General features: G+C 49.4%; 1 protein-coding gene across 3 annotated transcripts in view; it reads left to right on the forward strand.

Annotated features, from left to right (window-relative positions):
- Positions 1-20,072: 20,072 nt before the first annotated feature.
- Positions 20,073-21,130, forward strand: part of sd (TEA domain transcription factor 1 homolog scalloped) — an 86,523-nt gene continuing 85,465 nt past the window's right edge. The window contains exon 1 of one of the 3 annotated variants that reach the window (XM_084583607.1): positions 20,073-20,225. In XM_084583607.1, the coding sequence (XP_084439733.1) occupies positions 20,161-20,225 (65 nt within the window). In that variant the 5' untranslated portion in view covers positions 20,073-20,160. The remainder of the gene's footprint in view (positions 20,226-21,130) is intronic. The other 2 variants (XM_084583610.1, XM_084583608.1) reach the window with 2 other exon arrangements.

Raw genomic sequence — 21,130 nt, forward strand, 5'->3', positions numbered from 1 at the left:
AATAATGATTAATAAACTAGTGTCATCTACCTGAGGGGACGGAAATGACGGCATCTAAAGGTCATCAGACGGAGACAGTGTGGTCGTGTTGTTTTGAGTATTTGCGTGTCTAGTGCCTTGCTGTAAATGTTTGGTGTTTGTTCTTTATCTGACGTTGGACGCTGAGTTGTTTCGTTCTAAGCAATTGTTGAGCAGTATTTGCTGCGGCAGTCAGCCGCTATTTCGCGATTGTTGTCCGCGCCTGTATTACAAGCCACGGCTGTATAAGAAAAGAAGGAAATGGGATGTCTTTTGTCAGTTCCGTCCGTACATTTGAGTCGCCATTCAGCGATAGGACTGGTGAGCAAGCTAGTTCATTCCCCCAACGTTTGAAAGCATCTGATTTTTTTCTTCGTATCTTGTGGTAGAGGAAGAGGATACCAGCATCGCAGATTGATAGAGCCCAGCGAGAATTGTAGAGCATACCTCACCGTATGTGGTAATTAACGGTCGAGGCGAATAGTCCATGATGCTGGCCGTCTCATATATAAGATTTCACGATAAAAAAAAAAAAAAAAATTCCGTGCTCCTCACTTTTACCACATCGTGTTGTAATTCGTCACCTCCGCTTTGACGGCCGTGGTACACAGTCATAAATTATTTTTCACCGTAATTTTTTTAACAATCGCACGAAGCACCATTCGCCTATCAAGGCTCACGCTACGCTCTGTAACACAACGGGTGGGTCGTGGCTCTCTGTGAATGATCAAAGCATCCTTTTGACGCAACGTTACCCAACAGGAAGTGGAAACTTGGCAGCTGTCTTCCCGATTTCTCAAGCGAGGCGCGTATGCCAGCGATTCCCGCGAGAACCCTTGCACGTCGAAGGGAGACGGGGAGGGCTCAAAATCGTGCACAGCTCTCGGCTTTTAACTTCTCATCGGTCGAATACTGCGGATGGTATTGCGTGCACGATATGTATTCCCCCCCCCCCCCCCCCCCCCCTGCCCTCTCGCTCTGTTCAGCTCAGCCCTTCTTGCGAGAACTTCCGTTATTTTTGCGCTTGGGTACTTCTACACCTTACTCTGCATTTCTCCATGCTTCATTTTTTTTTCTTTTTTACATTTCTTGAACTTCTTGTTGAGATAGGGCACACGCGAGCGCAACACGCAATTTTTCTACTCCCTCATACTTTCTTTTTTTTCCTTGTTCACCGTGGCCTTCAGGCTGCGTGGAGCCTTGAAAACTTGGGGGGACCCTTCAACAGCAACAGCGCCACCAAAAGGTGGTTCCGACGCTACTTCCGGTCGGGGCAGGAGGAGCGGAAGTAAGGAAAGGGAGAAGATGACGCCAGGTACCGGCAGACGTTTCATTCGACAACCTGCCGAACAGATTCCTTCCGGCGTCAGAGGTTTGGAGGGAGGGGTTCCACGCGTGAACTGAACCGAGTCGGTGGGACAGGAGTAGTGTATACCATGCACGTGAAGCTATAGCAGCGTTTTCTCGTAGTTCACCTGGCGCAACGAAGGAAAGGTTGGGAAGGAGGGGGGGGGGGGTAAGCCCATCTAGCGGCCACGGTGAGAACTAGAGAAAGGGGTACCCTTGGGAAGACAGGAAATGGAAGTAACGGGAGGGTTCGGGAAAACCGGTGGAAAACCCGTCCGTCCCTCTCCCCCTTGCTGTAATAGTACGGCGCGAAGGGCCCTGGATCGGCGGAGGATCGCCGTAAGGTGTTCGTTTTGTGAGCGTGATTCTGTGAGCGCTTACTACGAGCACGTTACTATGAAAAGCGTACGCTTTCATTGATGCCGCTGGGAAGGCGAGAGAGTGGTGGTAGCTAGGCTCAGTATTGATTCGTTTCCCCTTTCTCTCTCTCTTTCTTGTGTTTCTTTTTTTTTTTTTATTGTTATTACCTCTATCCGTGCACTGGCAGTCGCCTCTCATTGAATGAAGACGGGCTCGTAGTGGCGTGCCGGACGTGTTCGGGCCGCCGCGTCTTGCGTTTCTGGCGTTCGTCGCGCGCTGTTCAGCAAGGCTGCTGCTCTCTCTGATCCGAGTGCCAAGGATTTCTCGCGCATTCTAGAAAGTTGAACGAATTTCCGCGGCTGTTCGAGGAATTAGACTCCCGGTGTGGAACACACCGACCGTTCGTGCCCTACGCGTTCCTTTGACGAAGTATTTTGTGCCCGGCGTGTCTTGGACTTTGGGGCCTGGATGCAATTCTGTCACTGACGAACGGTTGACGCTTTCCTGTCGTGAGTACGTGGCGGTTTCTCTTGCCGAAAGGGTTTCGTGCTTTCGTGTAATCGCTGCCTCAGCTGCGACATTGTGTCACCTAGCAGGCGGTTGGTTTTTGCAGCTGCACATTAGCGATGTATAAAGGACAATATTTGAGATTTGCCTGCACTGGAAACAAGCTTAGACTTTTCACATGTGAAGGCCTTTGCTATTATACAACACACGTACTGCTCGTTGACGGTGCGTGTGTTTATTATCAACAAGACAGTTGCGTTTGTCACTGATATCGGTACGCTTGTAAACTTAGTTTTACTCGCGTGAACGACGGCAGTTCTTTGGGCGGCTGAAACAGTTGGTCTAGCATTTGTTCTATATTAGAAACCGCGTACGCAGTGACAGTTTAGTAATCGGTTACCGGATGGAGGACAGCAACTGTTTCGGTAGTTGCATTGCCTCGTTCCCTTTTTCATGTCCTAAGAAATCAACATTGCCAAGTAGCGGATGGCGTTATACAGTGCGGAATTTCAGGCTACATTGTGATACACCCGCTACTGATGTCGTGGTTATACCTTGTCTATATGGGTGCCGTACGTGCCAGACTTGTGATCTGTTGTTACTGCACATTTGTCTCCTGTTTACCGTGAAGAGAACATATAGATTTTTATATGTCACATTCCCTGATGCTTGTCGCTTTAACGGCATTATTTCTGCTCACTGTCCATATATCTTTATCTTCTGAAAAAAAAAAAAAAAAAAAACATTTCCAGCGGACGACTGTGTGGCTTTTTCTGGCCGTGTGTGCAGCGGAATCTCAGATGTAGAGTGTCATTGTCTTCCAGAATTAAGCATGCGTAATTTACTGCGTCGATTTTCTGCAAGAGGTTGAACTCACTTTCGTTTTATTATTATTTATTTTTCGCTGGCAGTGGCCAAGGCTCCCTCTGCGTGGCATAAACACTGTGACGTCGAAGAGGTGTTTCCCGATGGGCAAAATCGGTCACTTTCACTTCTGAACCAGTTTTTGCGATGAAAAGATCTCCCCCGCCGCCTTTGTTTTCCCCATTGTATACGTGTCTCGACTTGTATTCCAGTCTCTCTTCTCCCGTATAGCCAATTCCCCCCCCCCCCCCCCCTTTCCCGTCTTCCCAAACCTGAGGGGTGCACGTTTTGCCCGTGGCCCAGAAACACATGCTCTGGCGACGTAGGCCAGGAGAGGTCCCTTTATGAAATTCATCATTATGCACATGGACACGATATCGTGTATGAGAAAGCGCGGGCGGACGCACGATTGCAATGACGCACTTGACTACAGAGCTTCACAGCTCTTTCGAAGTTGTGGTCCCGAGGTATGTGGGACCTCCAATGGACGTTTTCCCTTCCTTTTCTCGCACGCAGGATCTCGGGCTTCCCGTAGAGCTGGCAGCGTTGTGACAACGGGCGGATCGGCAGCTGCTTTGGCCGTCCATGCCTGTGCCCTGAGGACTGTGGCTGCCTCGTCGAGATCTGGACGGCGGACTCGACAACTTCCACGGTTTCCCTGTAGACCTGCAGGTGAGCTCTCCTCCTCTACCATCTCAGTGGCAGCCGCGGTGAGCTCCTGCTGGGCCCTGCGTCTTATAAGTCGTGTCCCGTATCTAAGAGATTCGAATGCAGCCTCGTTTGCGAATGTATATTCATAAAAAAAAAAAAAAAAAAAAAAAAAAAAACATGCGGTTGCGAATGATTGTGTACTGGTGGCTGCCCGCACCAGCGCATCGCTTGCCGGTTCGACCAGATAGCGAGTGTGGCGTTATTCCGAAACAGCGGAATCTCTGCGTTGCAATGGCCGAATCCCGTATACTATAGGATCCGCGCCTCCGTATACAAGCACGCGACACGTTCAAGCCACCCCAAGGAACCGCGCAACACGTCCGTTACTCCTGTATCTCCACCAGCACCACCTGTTTCGGCCAGACGAGTGTAAACCTTTCGGGCTTGAGATATCCGCTAACGGTCTCGCCTATTGTCTCCTCCTCCGGCACACCTGAGGTCGGCAGAGAAGCCACGACCTCGCTCACGGCCGCTTCCTCGGTGGCATCGACCGGCGTGAGCCCGTACCGGGTCGAGCAGCAGCAACAAGATGCCCCGCTGTGCTCGTGCCATTGTGCAAGAGTCGAGGCTGGAACATCCCTGCCGACGCGGTAAGCCCGCGTCCGGCTATGCGCGCGTCGACCGGAACCGTGGGCCGCGGCGGCGGCGGTGTACAAACTTGACCGTGCACGCGTCTGTGCATGTACTATACGCGCCTAGTGGAGTGGAACAGCCTTTTCTCGCGAGTCAGGTGTGCGTCCTCCGTGCTCCCGCTTCTTGTTGCTTGCGAGTGCATCGGCGCGTTACGCCGCAAACGCTTCTCCGCGGGAGGTCGCGTTCTCCTGGACGTCGCGTCGCGCCTTCTGGAGTTCCTTTAATCCGCGGCTTGCCAACGGTCGAAAGGGGACGCTGCACATGTGGTTGTTCAGCGTAGCGTTGCTGCAGGTGTCGGTTGGCCGGAAGATTAACGTTATTTTCGTTTGCTCGGATGTTTCTATGCCTTCGGGCGGTTTCGTGATTTGCGTGCGAACGTTATTTCGCAAGCAGAGCTTATACTCCGTTTCATACATCAGGTGCAACGCAGCGAAAGCTACGCAAGTAGTCCGCAAGGAAAAAAAAAAAAAAGGAGGCCTATCACTACGCGCTCGTTTCGTGGCCGAGTGGTTTCTGCGGAAACGGGCTCTATTCCGAGCATACACGTTTTACAATAACTTGCTTCGCGTGCCTGGACATCTTCGCAGTGCGGATCCTATAGAAAAAATCCGATCCGAAGAGGCAATCGAGGTCGCTGCGTTTCGCGGCGCGGAGGGCACCGCTGGCAGGGTTGCGGGGCAGCGAAAACGTGACACGAACGAAAACGACAAACAAAGGATACAAAATCACCGAATCCGATATTGTCTCACTAAAAAAGGTGGTTTTCATGAAGCTGATGGCAAATGTAAGGTGTATTAAGCTTGCAGACAAATCAACTATTATTTCCTCTCGTCAAGAGCAGGCACTATTTTTCATCGCGGATGCGGGGAAGCGCTAACAAGAGCTCTAGATTTGGCAGTGTTGCACTTGATGTATGAAACAGAGTATAGCCTCGCAACGGCTGTTGCAGAGAAAGTAGCTGGTACTTCAGGACAAGGAGAGGGGGGGGGGGGGGACATTTCTCCCGAAGGAACAGCTGACCCCCCCCCCCCCCCCCCCTTTCAGCTGCTTGCATTCACATTCCCGACAAATCCTTCAATACTTGGACGTAATTTGTGTGAAATGGAGCGGGGCTGAGGTAAATTCTGTAAAACATTTTGTTCGAGTAACCTCCAACATTTATGTCCCAACAGAAACCGTTGATTGAACCACCTCTGTTGATGAGTATAAGAGGCAGCACAAGTGCCTTCGATGCAGGCCTTCACTTACGTGTATATCCTTTAAGCCGGTCTGCCTATTTGAATTTAGGATTTGTACGCATTGGCAGATCCACCATAGGACAGTTCAAGGTGAAAAAAAAAAAAAATGTAATAACTATCGCGTATATGAAGCGGTGTGAAATGAACCAGGCCCGAAGTCTTGCCGCCCCCCCGTCCACCCCCACCCCATTAAATAAACTTGCGGAGTCCCTATGGAGTATGTTTTCACGCAGAGAAAGGAACACATTCAATAGCGCAGCACATTTTGCGCATATTCCTTTCCGTAATGTAAATTGCGCGTGAATGTTTTGTATCATTTCGAGCTCAAGTTACAATAACTCAAGTTACTGACATTCTAGTGGAAGTCAAGAAGAAGAAATGGACATGGGCGGGACATGTAGTGCGAAGAGAGGATAACCGATGGTCGCTGAGGGTAACAAACTGGATTCCAAGGGAAGGAAAGCGTAGCAGGGGGCGGCAGAAAGTTAGGTGGGCGGATGAGATTAAGAAGTTCACAGGGGTCAAGTGGATGCAGCTAGCACAGAACCGGGTTAAGTGGAGAAATATGGGAGAGGCCTTCGCCGTACAGTGGGTGTAGTCAGGCTGATGATGATGATGATCATTTCAAGCTATAGTCGTCTTTTTTTTTTTTCTCCTATGTACACTAGTTTTCTGTAAGCGCGAGGCATGTCACTGCATTTAAGAGCTCCCTTACACAACGAGAAATTGATTATTCTGCAGGGTCGTATTACATTTAATTCTTCGCGGTGCCATCCATAGATTTTGTAGACAAATCATGTTTCAGCTGTCATTGCTACATCAGCGGCGCACCGCGGGACGCGCATCACGAAGGGGGCGGCAGCTACGCGAATACATCTTTGAGGGATCCGGTGGAAATGTCGACCTGAACTGATCTGTAATGGATAATGGCGTCAGGAATCAATTCCCAAAATTTCGTTGCAGCATCGCGATATTCCTGCCGTTTTTCTCGGCGCCTGTATACGAACTGTACGTGGGCGAGCAGCTTCGGCTCACAGTGCACGCAACTATGTGCGACCTTTTTTTTTATTTTTTTTTTTTTCGTGTCGACCCGAGAAGACCGCAGATAAAAAGCCTAGCTCCCTCTTCCCATGCTGGACTTCCCGCTGCTTGTTATTCACCTACGCTCATCGCGCGCGCGCTGTGGGGGTTGTTTGTGTAACCCGGAGACGGCGCGTGTGGAGAGACGGAAGCGTGTATGGATGGGCCCGCTTATATCTGCTATATACGACGCTATGTGACCTTAAAGGGGGCACAACGAGAGCGCCTTTCATAACAACGCGTTTTTTTTTTGTTTTTGTTTTTTGCTTACCTTTCTTTTCGTTCATTCGCTGCCTTCTCCCGTATTTCTACACGATGCCTTGCGTGTTGTACGCGAACTGTTCCAAGAATGGCGGACTCCCAAAGCTGCGTGGTTCTAGTGACTCGTTGGTTGGAAGCGCGCTGGACGTTGGCTGGATGTTATTGACTCTGTGTATTTTGGAGAAGCATATTTATGTATAGACGACTGCTTCGCCAAACTGTTTGAGTGGTTGTTGACAAAAAAAAAAAAAAAAAAAAAAGTGGCATGATTGGAAATAAACTGACAGTGTCATTCAGGATCTGACGGTGACTCGAGCAGAGGGATCTGTCTTTAAAAAAAAAAACAAAAAAACAACAACAAAAAGCTGTGGTTTGGGGACACAGTGATGTTTATTTTTGTTTGTTTACTTGTTAGGGCAAGGCTGTGTCCTTTACAGACTGAAATGGGGGTACTGTGATATTTATTTTTGTTTGTTTATTTGATTAGGACAAAGATCTGCCCTTTACAGATGGTAATGGAGAGTTATCGCGCTCTCACATCGCATGCCCTATAAAAAGATATGCAAAAAAAAAAAGACACCTTATATAATGACAATTTGTATGTTTGCATAGGCTCTTAAAATCATTTAAAAACTTTACTTCCCCCCCTCCCGAAAAAAAAAAAAAGGCAGTTGTTAGGGACCCTGAAAACTTAAAATTTTAATTCATTTATTAGTTTCATGGAAAAATAAAACAGACCTCTGAAAACGGCGGTTTGTCGTCAGCGGGGAACAATGTGTAGGACAGCGAGAGGATGATGTAGCACCGAAGCGATCAAGCACCATCCGGCATGTTCGACCAAGGTCGCGAGTGGCGTGCTTTCCGTCTCTGTAACGAGCCATAAACTATTAGACGACTTCCCCCCCCACTCCCCTCTTTCTCCTTTTCCTATGCGTGTTCTCGTGATTCTTTTTTCTTCTTTTTTTTTTTATCCTGTCCTTGTCTTATACAAGCGAATCGATCGGTCTCGAAGCGGTATCCATTGTGATCGCGCGCATCGTTTTCTTGAGAACTTTTTGCTCAGAGGGGGGGGGGGGGGGGGGGGGGTGAGAGGGGGAGTGGGTGCTCCTTGTCCTGTGTCACCCTCCCTGTGTTCCACAGTTCTCCCTGGGTTTGAGGAAGGTCCCTCAGTTATACAGTGGCAGTGAAGCCCATATTGCCTTTGTGCTTTCCTGGCGCGGACCAGTAAGCTATGCTGGGTAGAGAATGCAAGTGTTTCCGCTTGTGTCATAAGTGGTTCGCCACAGGAGAATTCATATCTGGGGGCAGTAGGTTCATCTCGGCACTGGAAAGGCTCCTGAAAAGCTCGACACAAAGCTCGACACATTTCTATAGCAGTTATACTTTGGGAAACATCATGCTTAGTGCCGAAGGAATCTCCCGAAACGATTGCGCATGATAGGAAAGGTGCAGCAGAAAATCGGGATGAGTGTCAAAAATAAATAAATAAAATTGCTTGAAAAAAAAAAAAAAAAAGCACGCTACAAGAAACGCTCGAATATCTTCGGGAGGCGGCTGATAGCATCTTCGGGAGGCGGCTGATAGCATCTTCGTGGGTGCTGAAATTTAGAATAGCAAAACTGTCCTTCTCAAGGAGAACAGTTTCTGCCTCAATGCCGGAGCAAAGTTAATTCAGTTCAGTTTTATTGCCTTAAAGACAACCCCCCCTCCCCCCGCTCTCCTTGCTGGGGGTATTCTCTACATAAAAGGCGGCGTTTTATTGCAATAAGGAAACAGCGAAGAAAACGAAGGAAACATAGACGCCGGTTATGGAAATTGAAATCTAAGCTAAGAAAGAATAAACTCATTTTTAATATGTGCGCCGAAGAAACTTTTTTCATCCTCGATTATTGCCGCCTTGCGGTTTTTTCTTTTTTCTTTTTTTTTGTAATCCTGGAATTCTCCTTTAATTTTAAACCACATGTTCTGCACGATCCCTGGCTTGCGTCGAGTATCGCTACAAATTGGGTCTCCGTATAACGTCTCTCTCTCTCTCTCTCTCTCTCTCTCTCTCTCTCTCTCTCTCTCTCTCTCTCTCTCTCTCTCTCTCTTCGTTGCTGATGGAACTAGCACAAGTACATACATATATTGCCAGTCGTTGCTTAAAGCACCCTTTTCGGGTTGAGGCGGCCGTGGGCAGTTGATATGCGGCTTGCGTAACGCACAACTTTGCAATACTCTGTATGATGAGTGGAGTGTGTGCGGGCGTTTATAAATTGCAGAAATTGATCTCGAAGATAGCCTGCAGCACGCTTTGTGGCCCCCGCAGTCTCGACTAACACACTATTCATTCACGACGAATACCCGGCTATGGCCTCAACGCCGAATGAAAAACGCCTCCGCGCGAGGTTTTCTCGTTACGCTGGCCGTCGCGAATCGGAAAAATATACATTAGGGTTATAACATGGAAGGGGCATCAACGGAACTCTATCCAAATGTGCTTCTTTAGTGATATTTGCTCGGGTTCTTTGTGGATGTATTGACGCTTGTCGCCTCCATCGAAACGCAGCCGCCGGCGGTCAGGTTTGGACCCGGGTATTCCGGCAGAATACCGGCTGGCTGAAAAACCGAATATTGAGCAGATATAAGAGAGGGTGATGTGTAGGTGGGGTCCCTAATCCGGGACTCCAGCGGCAGCTATCCGCGCGCGTGTCACGAGGGCCCGTTGGGCCTCTAGTCCAGAGCTGTATAGGGCAGCCTCCCACCCCTCAATTGTTGGCACTGCATTTTGGTCATCTGGTGGATTGTGTGGGCGGGTCCACACCAGGGGTTGCAGGCCTGCCTTCTCCCCGCAATATTTACATGTGGGGCCGCAGAACCCGGCGTGTATTGTGACGGGCATCTTATCCACTACGCCACCACGGCAGTGCTTTGCTATTGCATTTTTTTTTTAGCATTTCTTATCATTAGTTTCCAATTTCATCCATTGCACTCCGTGAATGTTTTATTATTTACTCTACTCTTTTCTTGTAGTTTCCAGTTCAAGTCGTTTGCGGTATACCGCTCCAGTAGTAGTATTAGTAGTAAAAACACATTATTATATTTCGTTCCTGTAGTTTTGGCTCCCGCTCTATCCATATATCTCTGCCTTCTTATTGGGGACCACAGCGCGTTCTTTTCGCATATCCGGCAGTGCAACACGCTTCCAGGTTGCGTGAATCCAGTCGTCTCCGCTCGCCTGAACAGTCGGCGCGGCAGTCGAAAAGCGCCGTGAAAAAGCAAAAGAAAGTTTTTTTTTTTTTTTTTTTTTTTTTTTTTTTTTTTTTTTATCGGCCGACGTTTTCACCTGCTGCTGCCGACAAGTGCGCTTGCAGTTGCCCCTACTAGCTGCTTCTTGTGCTGCTGCTGACTGCCGCTTCTTGCTTGTCCTGGAACCGCCTTGGAGTGCATCTCGCGGAGTTTCCCAATCGGTTGCCGCGCGCGCTCGTCTTCTCGGAAATCCACGAAGCGGCGAGCGCTCACACCGTCTCTCCTCGAGGACGCTCTCGGATATAGATCCAATCTCTTCGTACTCGGCGGTGGACTCACTGTGTGCGTGTGCCTGCCGCTTGATTTTGTTCACGTTTTTCGAGGTATTCTTTTGGCGGCAGTGTTCCAGCAGACTGCTTTATTTCCACATGCTTGGTGCGCCGACTGGCTGCCGTACTTTTTTTTTTTCTTTCTTCTTTTGCGCCGAAAAGCGAGGAGGAGGGATGAGTCAAGCTTGCTTGAGACGACGTGTTCTGCGCGCGAATGCATCGATGTTTGATCGGCGCTGCGTACCCGTGAGCGTACCCGAGATGCGAAATAATTGAGCTTGAAGCGTTTCTTGCGATTCAACGTGTTTATAGATAGGTTTGGAGTTGTTCGGGGTTAAAGTGAAGCGAGGAGAAATATTTAGGAACGATCAAGTGCGCCAAATTTTTTGGAATTTGCTTTCATCGGAACAAAGGTCAGCACACACTCGTCCTGCGCCTCCGTGGTTACAGACGGTGGAGTACAGTTTCGTTCGGTCTGAAGATAGCATTAACGCAAAGTTGATGCAAAGGCGGAGGTCAAGGACCCTATAACCAGCTAGCTGTCGCGCAGCAGAGCTTGCCGAGACATGTGTGGCTTTCCATAATGTCTGTTCGGATTTATCCTCCCGTTAAACCGCGACTTGAATAACGAGCGTTAATGGAAGAGTCAAAACCATCACCTCGAAAAACTCACTTTAGAAGATTGTACCACTAGACATCCATCAGCTAGTTTCACTTGGTGCCTTCATCTTTGCGTGCTGAGAAAAAAAGAAGGAAAAAAAAGAAAGAAAAGAAACATTTTAAGGTGCACTTTCGGGCAGAAACTGGGCTCAAGCCGATTTTTGGGAATTCTTACTTTGGAGTTCGAGAATCGGGCGAAATCGAGTTTCACTCGAAAAAGAAGGGCCCTATAAACTGCTGCGCGGAGAAACAAAAGAAATGACGCTGTTGACGTCTTTACCGATTCCTTACTTTTGGGAAGTCTGCAGAGAATGCGGAAAAAAAAAAATTAACTCGAAAGGTGGAAAAGCGCGCATAACGGCCGGCACGCGCGCGGGTTTATATGACGTTTTGTCTCTGAATAAAAACAATATTGCCACTATCATCCGGTGCCCCAGGTTCTGAAAATAACGTTACGTTTGGCTCACCCGGGATTACCTCCATCTTTTCGCACAAGCCCTCCACCTACCTCCCTCTCTCCCTTTTTTTATGTCGAGGCACTGTCTCGTTGAAGCCGGGCCGCACCTTGCTGTGCATAACGGGAGCACATTACGAAACTCTCGCACATTGCCTCTCGCACCGCATGCATAGTTGATTGATGCCTGTCATTTAGCGCGCCTACTCGGTGTTGTAATTGCTTTCGACGTACTCCACGGGGTGCGCGATCGGAGTATACATTCTTACTTCATATATTCCTTCCGTTCATTGTGTGCTGCCGACCGCGTCGTCGCCATTTTGCTTTGCAGACCCCCCCCCCCCCCCCCCCCCCCCTGTCCAAACCTCATAGATTTGCGCCTATATCAGCCCTAAGAGCCTTTAGGGATTTGAGTCTGACGCCCGCATTGTATACACTATCTCAATTAAACCCACAGTGCTTCGGAAGCCACCCGACTGGCGTCACTTAATCAAGGGCACGCATGCTCGAGCTCCCACTGCCCGAGGATGATGCGGCAATCAATCAGCACCTTGACTTTATTGAGAGTTGATCAGCTGAGCACGTTGTGATCGGCTGGCCCCGGAATCATCCGGCAAAACATAGCGATATGGCATTCATGTATGTACTGGCCAATCGCCCTGTTCTCACTTGCGAACTGATCGAATCCCTGCCTCGGCGGCAGCTTTTCGATGGAGGCGAAAAGCAAGGCGCCCGTGTGCTGTGCGATGTCAGTGCACGTTAAAGAACCCCGGGTGGTCGAAATTTCTGGAGTCCTCCAACTACAGCGTCTTTCATAGCCTGAGTTGCTTTGGGACCTTAAACCCCACAAACCTCACTTGCGAACTGAGCTCTGCCGCTTATTTGCGTGACGCCAGCTGTGCAGCCTTCTGGAAGGAACATCGCACGCTACACGTTCCCGGCTGGTGTTCACTCTCTAGATTTATTTTCTTTTTCTTTTTGCTGTTCTGAATTGGTGTACCGCACCGCGAATTCGGTCTTTTGTTCATCTTGTACCAGAAGGATGCGGCTAGGTGGTTGTGTTCAGGCTTTAGTGGAGAAGTTAATAGGACGGCCTACAACAGCGCTCCTCGTGGGCCCATCACTTTGCTACGACGTGTCTGTGCAGGGCCAGTACTTCTCGCGTACGCTGCACGCTTTTAAGAAGTACGGCATGCCTTGTATGGGCGGCCAATCTTCTCTCTTTTTGTGTGGAGCGTGCTGCCACCACGATGAAGCGCGGATATATTGCCCACGAGCCCTTCGTGGTTTGCTAGCTTTCTTTTTTTTTATATATAGTTTTCTTTTATCACGCTCCTTTATTGCTTCGCCATAGTGACGAGCGCAGACGTTGCGTTATTGACAGGGCCTTCCGGCATCCTGTATTGTAGTTGTCGAGTTGTTTCCGCGGCTTCTTCGTTTTTTATTTGCTTTTTGTTGTTGCTGTTACGCAGCCCCTATGAGCGCGAGACGCATGAATGAATCGACCTTAATAACGCCCGTGGCGCCGAAGGCGCTATTGACGCCGGTCCGTAGATTAGACAGGCGACGACACAGTTTCGATGCAAGCCGTCGTGCGTGTTTGACTTTCTTCTTTTCTTCTTGGCTGCCGTGACTCGCGCGCGCCTGTGTGTCGCCGGTAGGCCGAAATGGATAGGCTGGCAATACCTGGGGCGCGCACCTTCTGGATTTGATGGCTTCGCGTTCAATTAGACGGCATAGCTCCGCCTGCTGTGTAGCGTCCGGCAGATAAATGTCATTTATGGGGGACCCTCATTTAGGGCGCACTTGCTCAGTCCAATCAGTGTTTGCTGGGAAGCTTGTGTTGTACAATGCGCCCGGGGCTCTCATTTGGCCGAAATGAGATGGCGACAGAGGGGAGTCATGGCGATGTAAAAATTATAATCTCGCGGTCGATGTCCATCGCTGTTCGTTAGAAGGAACAACAGCGGGGTGTTGGCGACGGCTCCTTTTTTGATTAGGTTTATAACATCCATCAATGACGGGGCTGCACGCCGCAGGGAGAGTTTGGGCTTTGGCTATGGTCCTCGCAAGGGTCTTCTGGCACACTGTTCAAGAGGGAAACACACAACACCACGTGAAGAGGTAGCCACATGACAAGTGCACAGCGCTAACAGTGCTTTATCGAGAGGCACCTCGAATGTGGAGATAAAATGACGAAACATTCTACGAAGCTGACGGTAAAAGATAGGAGGTCACTTGCGCGCCTCTAACTCGCACTGACTGCTTGCATAGTCCCGCATTTTTCCTTTTTTTTATTATTATTTTTATTCGGCCTATTTTGGTTAGCGAGAAGAGTCTAGTTCATGCTTGGCTATGAAGGTGAAGTTCCTTGCAGCCATCCTGAAGTCGGTGGCGGTGATGACTGAAAAGAAAGGAGATATAAGCAAGACGTTTGTGTAGGTTATTTACTTGTACATCTTCACTCGTTGAAGCAACGCGGACCAGTAACGGGAACCTAAATTAGTAGCACTGGTAAGCGGTTCTTGATTCAAATAGAACAAAAACGGAAGTAAAGGCCCGATATCTGTTGAAAAAAAAAAAAAAATACACATTTCATCGTTTAGATTAGCCTAACCGTTATTGAATGTTGGGAGGGAGACAAGTATAAGGAAAGGCGGACAAACTGCTCGAGGGAACGTATACCCTTTCGCTATTCTTTATTCAGCCGCCGCCGGTGTGGCGCAGTGGTTATGGCGCTCGACTACTGTGCCCAATGATGCGAGATCGAACCCCGGCCTCGGCGGCCGCTTTTCGGTGGAGGCGAAAAGCAAGGCGCCCGTGTGCTGTGCGATGTCAGTGCACGTTAAAGAACCCCAGGTGGTCGAAATTTTCGGAGCTCTCCACTACGGCGTCTCTCATAGCCTGAGTCGCTTTGGGACGTTAAACCCAACAAACCAAACCAAACCTTTCGCTATTCTGCGCCGCAGGGGAAATGATGGTCCACGACTTGCATGCTCCGTGCAGGACAATTGGAGGGGGTCTAAACGGGAATGCCGAAAATTAAAAAAACAAATAAATAAAAAGACTGACAAAGGCGTCGTGCATATATCGTGCATTCTCACGCCCTCAAGAAGCGGAACAGCGCCTGGCAGGCCTCCTCAGTGAAGTATACTGGGAATCCCTTATAATAATAATAATAATAATAATAATAATAATAATAATAATAATAATAATAATAATAATAATACACATATGTTGCCTCACCATTCGATCGCATTACTCTTAATGGCGCCAAATTCCTGTCGCGCATGATTTGGTTAGCGTGTGCGTTTATCTGGACGCACCTTGACCACGTGAGTCCTTTCTGGTAAGTATTCTTAACTATAACCTGTACAGTGTTGCAGGAACCGTTGCTTCCAATACACAAGATAGCCATCTTCGTCGGAGAATGTAAAATCCGTAATAAAAAATCCCTGAACACTGGCGAGGGAACATGGGGCCATTCACCAGTGCACCATGTCGGTCTTAATTGTCCAGCACGCGAACCGTTTGTTTTTTCTTCCTCCACTGTTTCTGCTAATCCCCCCCATCACCACCAGCTCACACGTGGCCTACGCACTGCAGGAGCAACTGGGGAGAAAGACCCCGTGCTTTCGCGGCTCCGGAAGACAATAGGATGCTGACACGTGCTCGCACGTTTTGCGGTTGATGAGTGCGAGCGGGCCAGTTAGACGAGGAAAGCAGGGGTCTGCTGATTGAAACCGCCTCTCTGCCTCCCACCTCCCGCTTTCCCCCCGTCGCTTGCGTGCCGACATGACAATGGACGGATGCGACCGCTGGCTTCGGCTCAGCCATCGACACAGAACTGTGGCCGGAATGAGTGCCTGCGCGCGCGCAGCACGTCCGCACCGCAGACCCGTTTTCCCGGATGAGTGAGTGTACAGGCGCGTGCAATATGAATGGGAACGCGTTCAGTTCGCATAGGTTAAATAAATTTATATTTGCGCCTGTGTCGATCCTGGTAATCGATTGGTGATGTGTGTTCACGTGGGAAAACTATTTGGTAGAGGTAAAAGTACGTAGAAAAGCCGTATTATTCGAACGGATATTTTTGATGCTCATATAATAATAATTGGTTCACAGAAAGGGAAAGGCACCGTATCTGTCACACTTGCTACACCTGAACCGCGCCGTAAGGGAAGGTAGGAAGGTGGGAGTGAAAGTGGAAAGAGAGAAAGGGGAGCCGTAGTGGAGGGCTACGGAGTAATTTCGACCACCTGGGGATCTTTAACGTGCGCTGACATCGCACAGCACACGGACGCCACTTCGTTTCGCCTCCATCGAAACGCAGCCGCCGTGGTCGGGTTCGAACCCGGGAACTCCGGCACAGTAGTCGGGCGTCTTACCACTGCACCATCCCGGCCGGGGTTGATGCTCATCGCAAATAGTTTTCCGTTGTACCTTTATATTATGCCATTGAACTAACATTTTGTTCTCGTGACGTCGAATGTAGGAAGGGGGGGGGGGGGGGGGCCATGCGCCACCTTGGACTCTAGCCCCTTCTAGACACGCTTGAGCGGCTTTATTCTAGACGGGATGACTGCCGCAAAAGCCGCGAGCGTGCCTTGCGTCACTATGACGCCAAGGGCACACGTCCTCCCATTGGCTGTAACCGACAGTCACTGCGAGCTGCCGTGCAATCATATGAGGCCGCTGTTCCGTCGTTGTCTGGTCACGGCGACAAACATAAGCGTCCTTCCAAGAGCGATTTGGATCGGAGACCCTTGCAGGTCACGAAACCCCGTCAGCCGTACCGTACTCTAGCGCCATCTATGAAGCACCACAGCTTTTTTTTTTCTACGAGCTTATCTAACCTCTGTTTCCTTATTTATTGCGTTGTTGATTCTCATCATTCCCTCGACGCCGCGGGGTGAATCCACAATTTCCTTCACTTCTGCCCTCCTCTCGTCACGCGCTAAAAATTGAATATGACATCGTAGGCGAGGAGTGTGTAAGTACTGTACGCGTTTTACATGGGGCACGTATATAACGCCCAGCTTCGCTGCCCCCCCCCCCCCCCCCCCCCCCCCCCCCGGATACGGCGATAGAAACGTGGGTATTATTACGCTCTTTGTACTCCTCCTCCCGAGGGCGAACCGAGATTCGTCCGGCGTCTTCAGCGCGTAGGCGCGTCGCTCGTGCCAACCTCCGCGCCACCGTGGCCGGGGACGAAACCGGCAATTGTGTCGTGGGCGACGTGATGTTTTTTTTTTTTTTTCTTCGCTCTTCCCCTACGGACCTCGTCACGCCGCATCATCTCTCTCTCTCTCTTCTTACATAACGTCTAGCCTCTCGCGATCTTGATCAACCTCCGTGTATGTGTGCCTTCTCTAGTTTTGATTGTACTCGGCCTTCGTAAAGTGCAGGCAGGGAGCGCGGGACCACGCCAAAAAGCTCGCGATGAGCTGGCTGGGCGAGACACAACAGGCTCGCTACGGTGGATAGCCGAGCATCGCGGACCGCCCGACACAAACACCGGGCGACCGCGCCGTTGTTGTCGGTGGATCGAGGGGGAAGTGTTGTATATCTCCGAGGCGTGTCTTTTTCCCTCGTGGTCTGGCTCCGCTCGTCTGACAAACTGCACTGGCGTTGTTCGTGTGGTTTTCGTCTCCGTTTTATTCGCGCTGATTTTGTTGAGCCGTCGCCTCGGTCATTTTTACATGGACCCACCTACGTTCTTTTGGAAAGTGAGCCTTCTGGCTTGGCTGTCTGGCTGGTTTCTTTCTTTCTTTCTTTCTTTCTTTCTTTCTTTCTTTCTTTCTTTCTTTCTTTCTTTCTTTCTTTCTTTCTTTCTTTCTTTCTTTCTTTCTTTCTTTCTTTCTTTCTTTCTTTCCACTTGGTTAAACAGCAAGTCGCTTCTCCACCTTGTAGTTGTAATATTATTGCTTGGACCGTTTTGGGAGTCGATCTTACGGCTCTCGTCGTAAAGCGGAGCGTCGCAAATTATCTCAGTTTTGGAACGCCTCTCATACGCGTTCAAAATTGGCGAAACATGGCCAGCGTAAACGCTGCATCACGCATTTCTCCAGGAACACGGCCGCGGATCGAGTTAGTTCGATCACGACTGCACGATGCGTTCAACGGCGCTGAGGCGTTCCGCGTTTTGCGCGGTTGCAAGCTCGGGCAGGCAGGCAGTGCTCAGAGGAGCTCATTCGTCGCTTAATGCGGCCTCAGTTTCGGTGATAAGCGCATGCTCGAGGCGCAATGCGTTGCAGAGCGTTGACGGGTGTGTTTGACGCACCGCGAAAAAAAAAAAAAAAGAATCCGGCGAGGACACGTTCCTGCTTGCGAACGCACTCACGTTTGAAGCCCGTCCGCTTATTGCAACCCTGCCTAATCGACAGAGCGAGGCTGTGTCCTGCCGTGTGTCGAGAACCACATGCCCATTTCTTCTAAGCCTCACGTTTAGAACATTCATTGCCAGGGCAGCTGCTGTAAGACACAGTATCGTACAGGGAAAGAATGTCTCAGTAAAAAAAAAAAAAAGAAAGGAAAATGCTTAGGAAAATATCGCGCCAACCATTTCTTTTGACCCCGCCGGGGTGGTGCAGTGGTTACGGCGCTCTACTTCTGTTCCCAAGGGCGCGGGATCGAATCCCGGCCTCGGCGGCAGCTTTTCTATGGAGGCGAAAAGCAAGGTGCCCATGTGCTGTGCGATGTCAGTGCACGTTAAAGAACCCCAGGGGGTCGAAATTTCCGGAGTCCTCCACTACGGTGTCTCTCGTAGGCTGAGTTGCTTTGGGACGTTAAACCCCACAAACCAAACCAAACCATTTCTCTTGGTCTCATCGGAAACGTTTAGCCGAGAAAAGCGTCGCTCCCTCACTTTTCTCGGGGAAGAAAGAACGGTAATTAAGGTTCACTTTAAACTTCTTACTCGCGTCATCAGCAGTCAGGTGTTCGGTTAAACTCGTCAAGTGGAAACGAACAAGACAGTCACTGTAGACGCTCTCAGAAGAGTGCGAAGTTGCGATAAAGTATAACTACGCGTTTGTAGGCAACTGTGGCGGACGTTAAAACTTTACTACTGCGCGAGATGCGCGTTGCGTGCAGCGTATACGTATACATGTTGATGTCGTTTAAATTTTGTCTGCACGTCGCTAGGAACGATTTATCGCCGCATTCTCCCTCGTGTTTATACTGTACAAGCGCGGGAACTGTGAGCGGAGGACGGTTTTCTTCTTTTTTTTTTTTTTTTTTTTCGCCGGGTGGATGTCTTGCGAGCGAAAATTATTGAGACATCCTTGGTGCGGGTGTTTCTCGTATAAGTATGCCTGTGTATCCTTTCGCGTGCCTTGACTAGAACAACGCGTTTTTACGAGCTAGTGAAATGGGAGAGCTCTTGTAACGTGCTGTCGTGAAGCTATAGTCACGCTTACGACTCCGCAGAGCCCTACTTGTCATCTCTTTCGCCTCAACGCGTTAGAAAACAAACAGATAGACAAACAAGCAACTGAATAATTTCGGACTGGCGAAAAAAAAAAGGGGGGTGGGGGGGGGGGGGGGATTTTTTAACTCGGGTTTCGGCGACAGGCAGCACAACCCCGAAAGGCTGAGTGTCGTTTTGTCCCTCGATCGCTTTTCGAGAATAGACGCCTAACCTCTGAAGGGAAGCAGTCCGGGAATGCCAGATTCCATTGGCAGGCGTTCGATCCTGCTTATGCGTGCGATCAGGAATGGATGAACAGGCATCTGCGAATCCCAGCCGGCTTGAACTCGCTCTCTTTCCCCCTCACGAGTCACGATTCAGCAACATGTGCGACTTTAAAATTGCAGAGTAGCAACGGCAACAAAAAGTTCAAAGAAAAAAAAAAAAGGAAAGCTGGGGGCCCTTCTGATTCTTAGGGGCTTGTCTAACCGCACCCTTTCCCTGCTTGTCCACGCAGCAATCCGTGTGTGCGATCGTTCAGTGTCAAGAAGTAACCGCGCGTTGCCCGAGTCTGTATCGCTGCCATATTTGAATCGAAAGCATCGGACTTTACAACGGCTTTGCTTAGGAGTGTGTGTATATATATATATATATATATATATATATATATATATATATATATATATATATATATATATATATATATATATATATATATATATAATAAAAAGTATATACGCACCAAAAGTCAGCTTTCGCAATTGTTTTGTAATGACTTAACGTCAGCGCAGACGACAATTGACGCAAATAATTGTCTGCCGCAGACGATATTCCTTTGCTTCGTTCACGTTGCTTGTTTCTTTTTTAAGGATCATGCTTGTCACTGCGGCAATTGTCCCGGGGAAAGTGCAAATGTCTTTAGCCTATCGCATTTTAGATCGCTGGATCCACTCGTGCGTGCCAAGCGGAACAAGCTACTTTGGCTTGGGGTGGTTTGCTGCGTGTAGTTAACTAGGCCTGCGTCAAGACCGTCTGCGAGTGGCGGAATGCGAACCAGCTATGTGGCTCCCACTGAGCTGGCATGCACCGCAGCTTCGGCCAGGTGGCGCGGCGGGCGGCTACTGGTGAGTACAGAGCGACTCCGCTAGGGGAGGTAATGGCGCTAGTGTCGTCCTCCTGCCATTAATAGCCATCGAGGTTCGTGCTCTAGGACACTTGACAGGAGCCTGCGTACGAGTTAGCGCGCACGCATGCTTTATGAACAATATAGAGATAACACAGCGCGCTGTTCCGTTCCGAGTGCAATCGCTCCTGGATGTGACTTAGTTTGCACTATGCGACAGGCATGTCAGTCACGCGTGCTGCCTCCTCAGCTCTGCGCAGTCAATATATAAGCACGGCCAGATAGGTAAATAATGATGGGTTTTCATTGTTATTGATATGAGCTTGCGGTGGCAACACACTTATGTAGTAGTTGAACCCAGCGTTCCGTAGTACTGCATCAAAACTTCTCCATTTTTAACAAAGCTATCGGGGGTATACGCTCATATAACTCGCATAGTTTTTAAAAAAACACGCATCAGGGATTTTCGCGCTTTACATAGCCGGACAAGATAAGGTATAGGCGCATAGTTACAGATTATTTATCTTTGATTGCGTGTTATGCTCGATGAATGCAGAATGTGGGGCGACACCTCAACTCTCGAGCGAGGTCGCCGGGTCACAAAGCGGTAGAAATGATCCTATCTAATGCTGCGGGAGTTTTTCGATGCGATGCTGACCCTGGGAGAAATCGGTTTGACTGGGCTGTGAAGCAAGTGTGGGGGGAGAATCCGCAGCTTTTCCTGTGCTGTGAGCACAGCCCAGTCTCCAATATGGCAGCGCCCTTTTGGCCAATTTTGAAAAGGTACCTTTTCAAAATTGGCCAAAGGGCGCTGCACACATTTTATCGGTACTGCAGCATATGCTCGTCATGAAAGAGACGGACACTTTGTCACTGTGCCATAGTAGGGGTGAGTAGGCGTTTCAT

Source organism: Amblyomma maculatum, chromosome 11 (genome assembly GCF_055883805.1).
Source record: "Amblyomma maculatum isolate TAMU_Amacu chromosome 11, ASM5588380v1, whole genome shotgun sequence".
In the NCBI taxonomy this organism is placed as follows: domain Eukaryota; kingdom Metazoa; phylum Arthropoda; class Arachnida; order Ixodida; family Ixodidae; genus Amblyomma; species Amblyomma maculatum.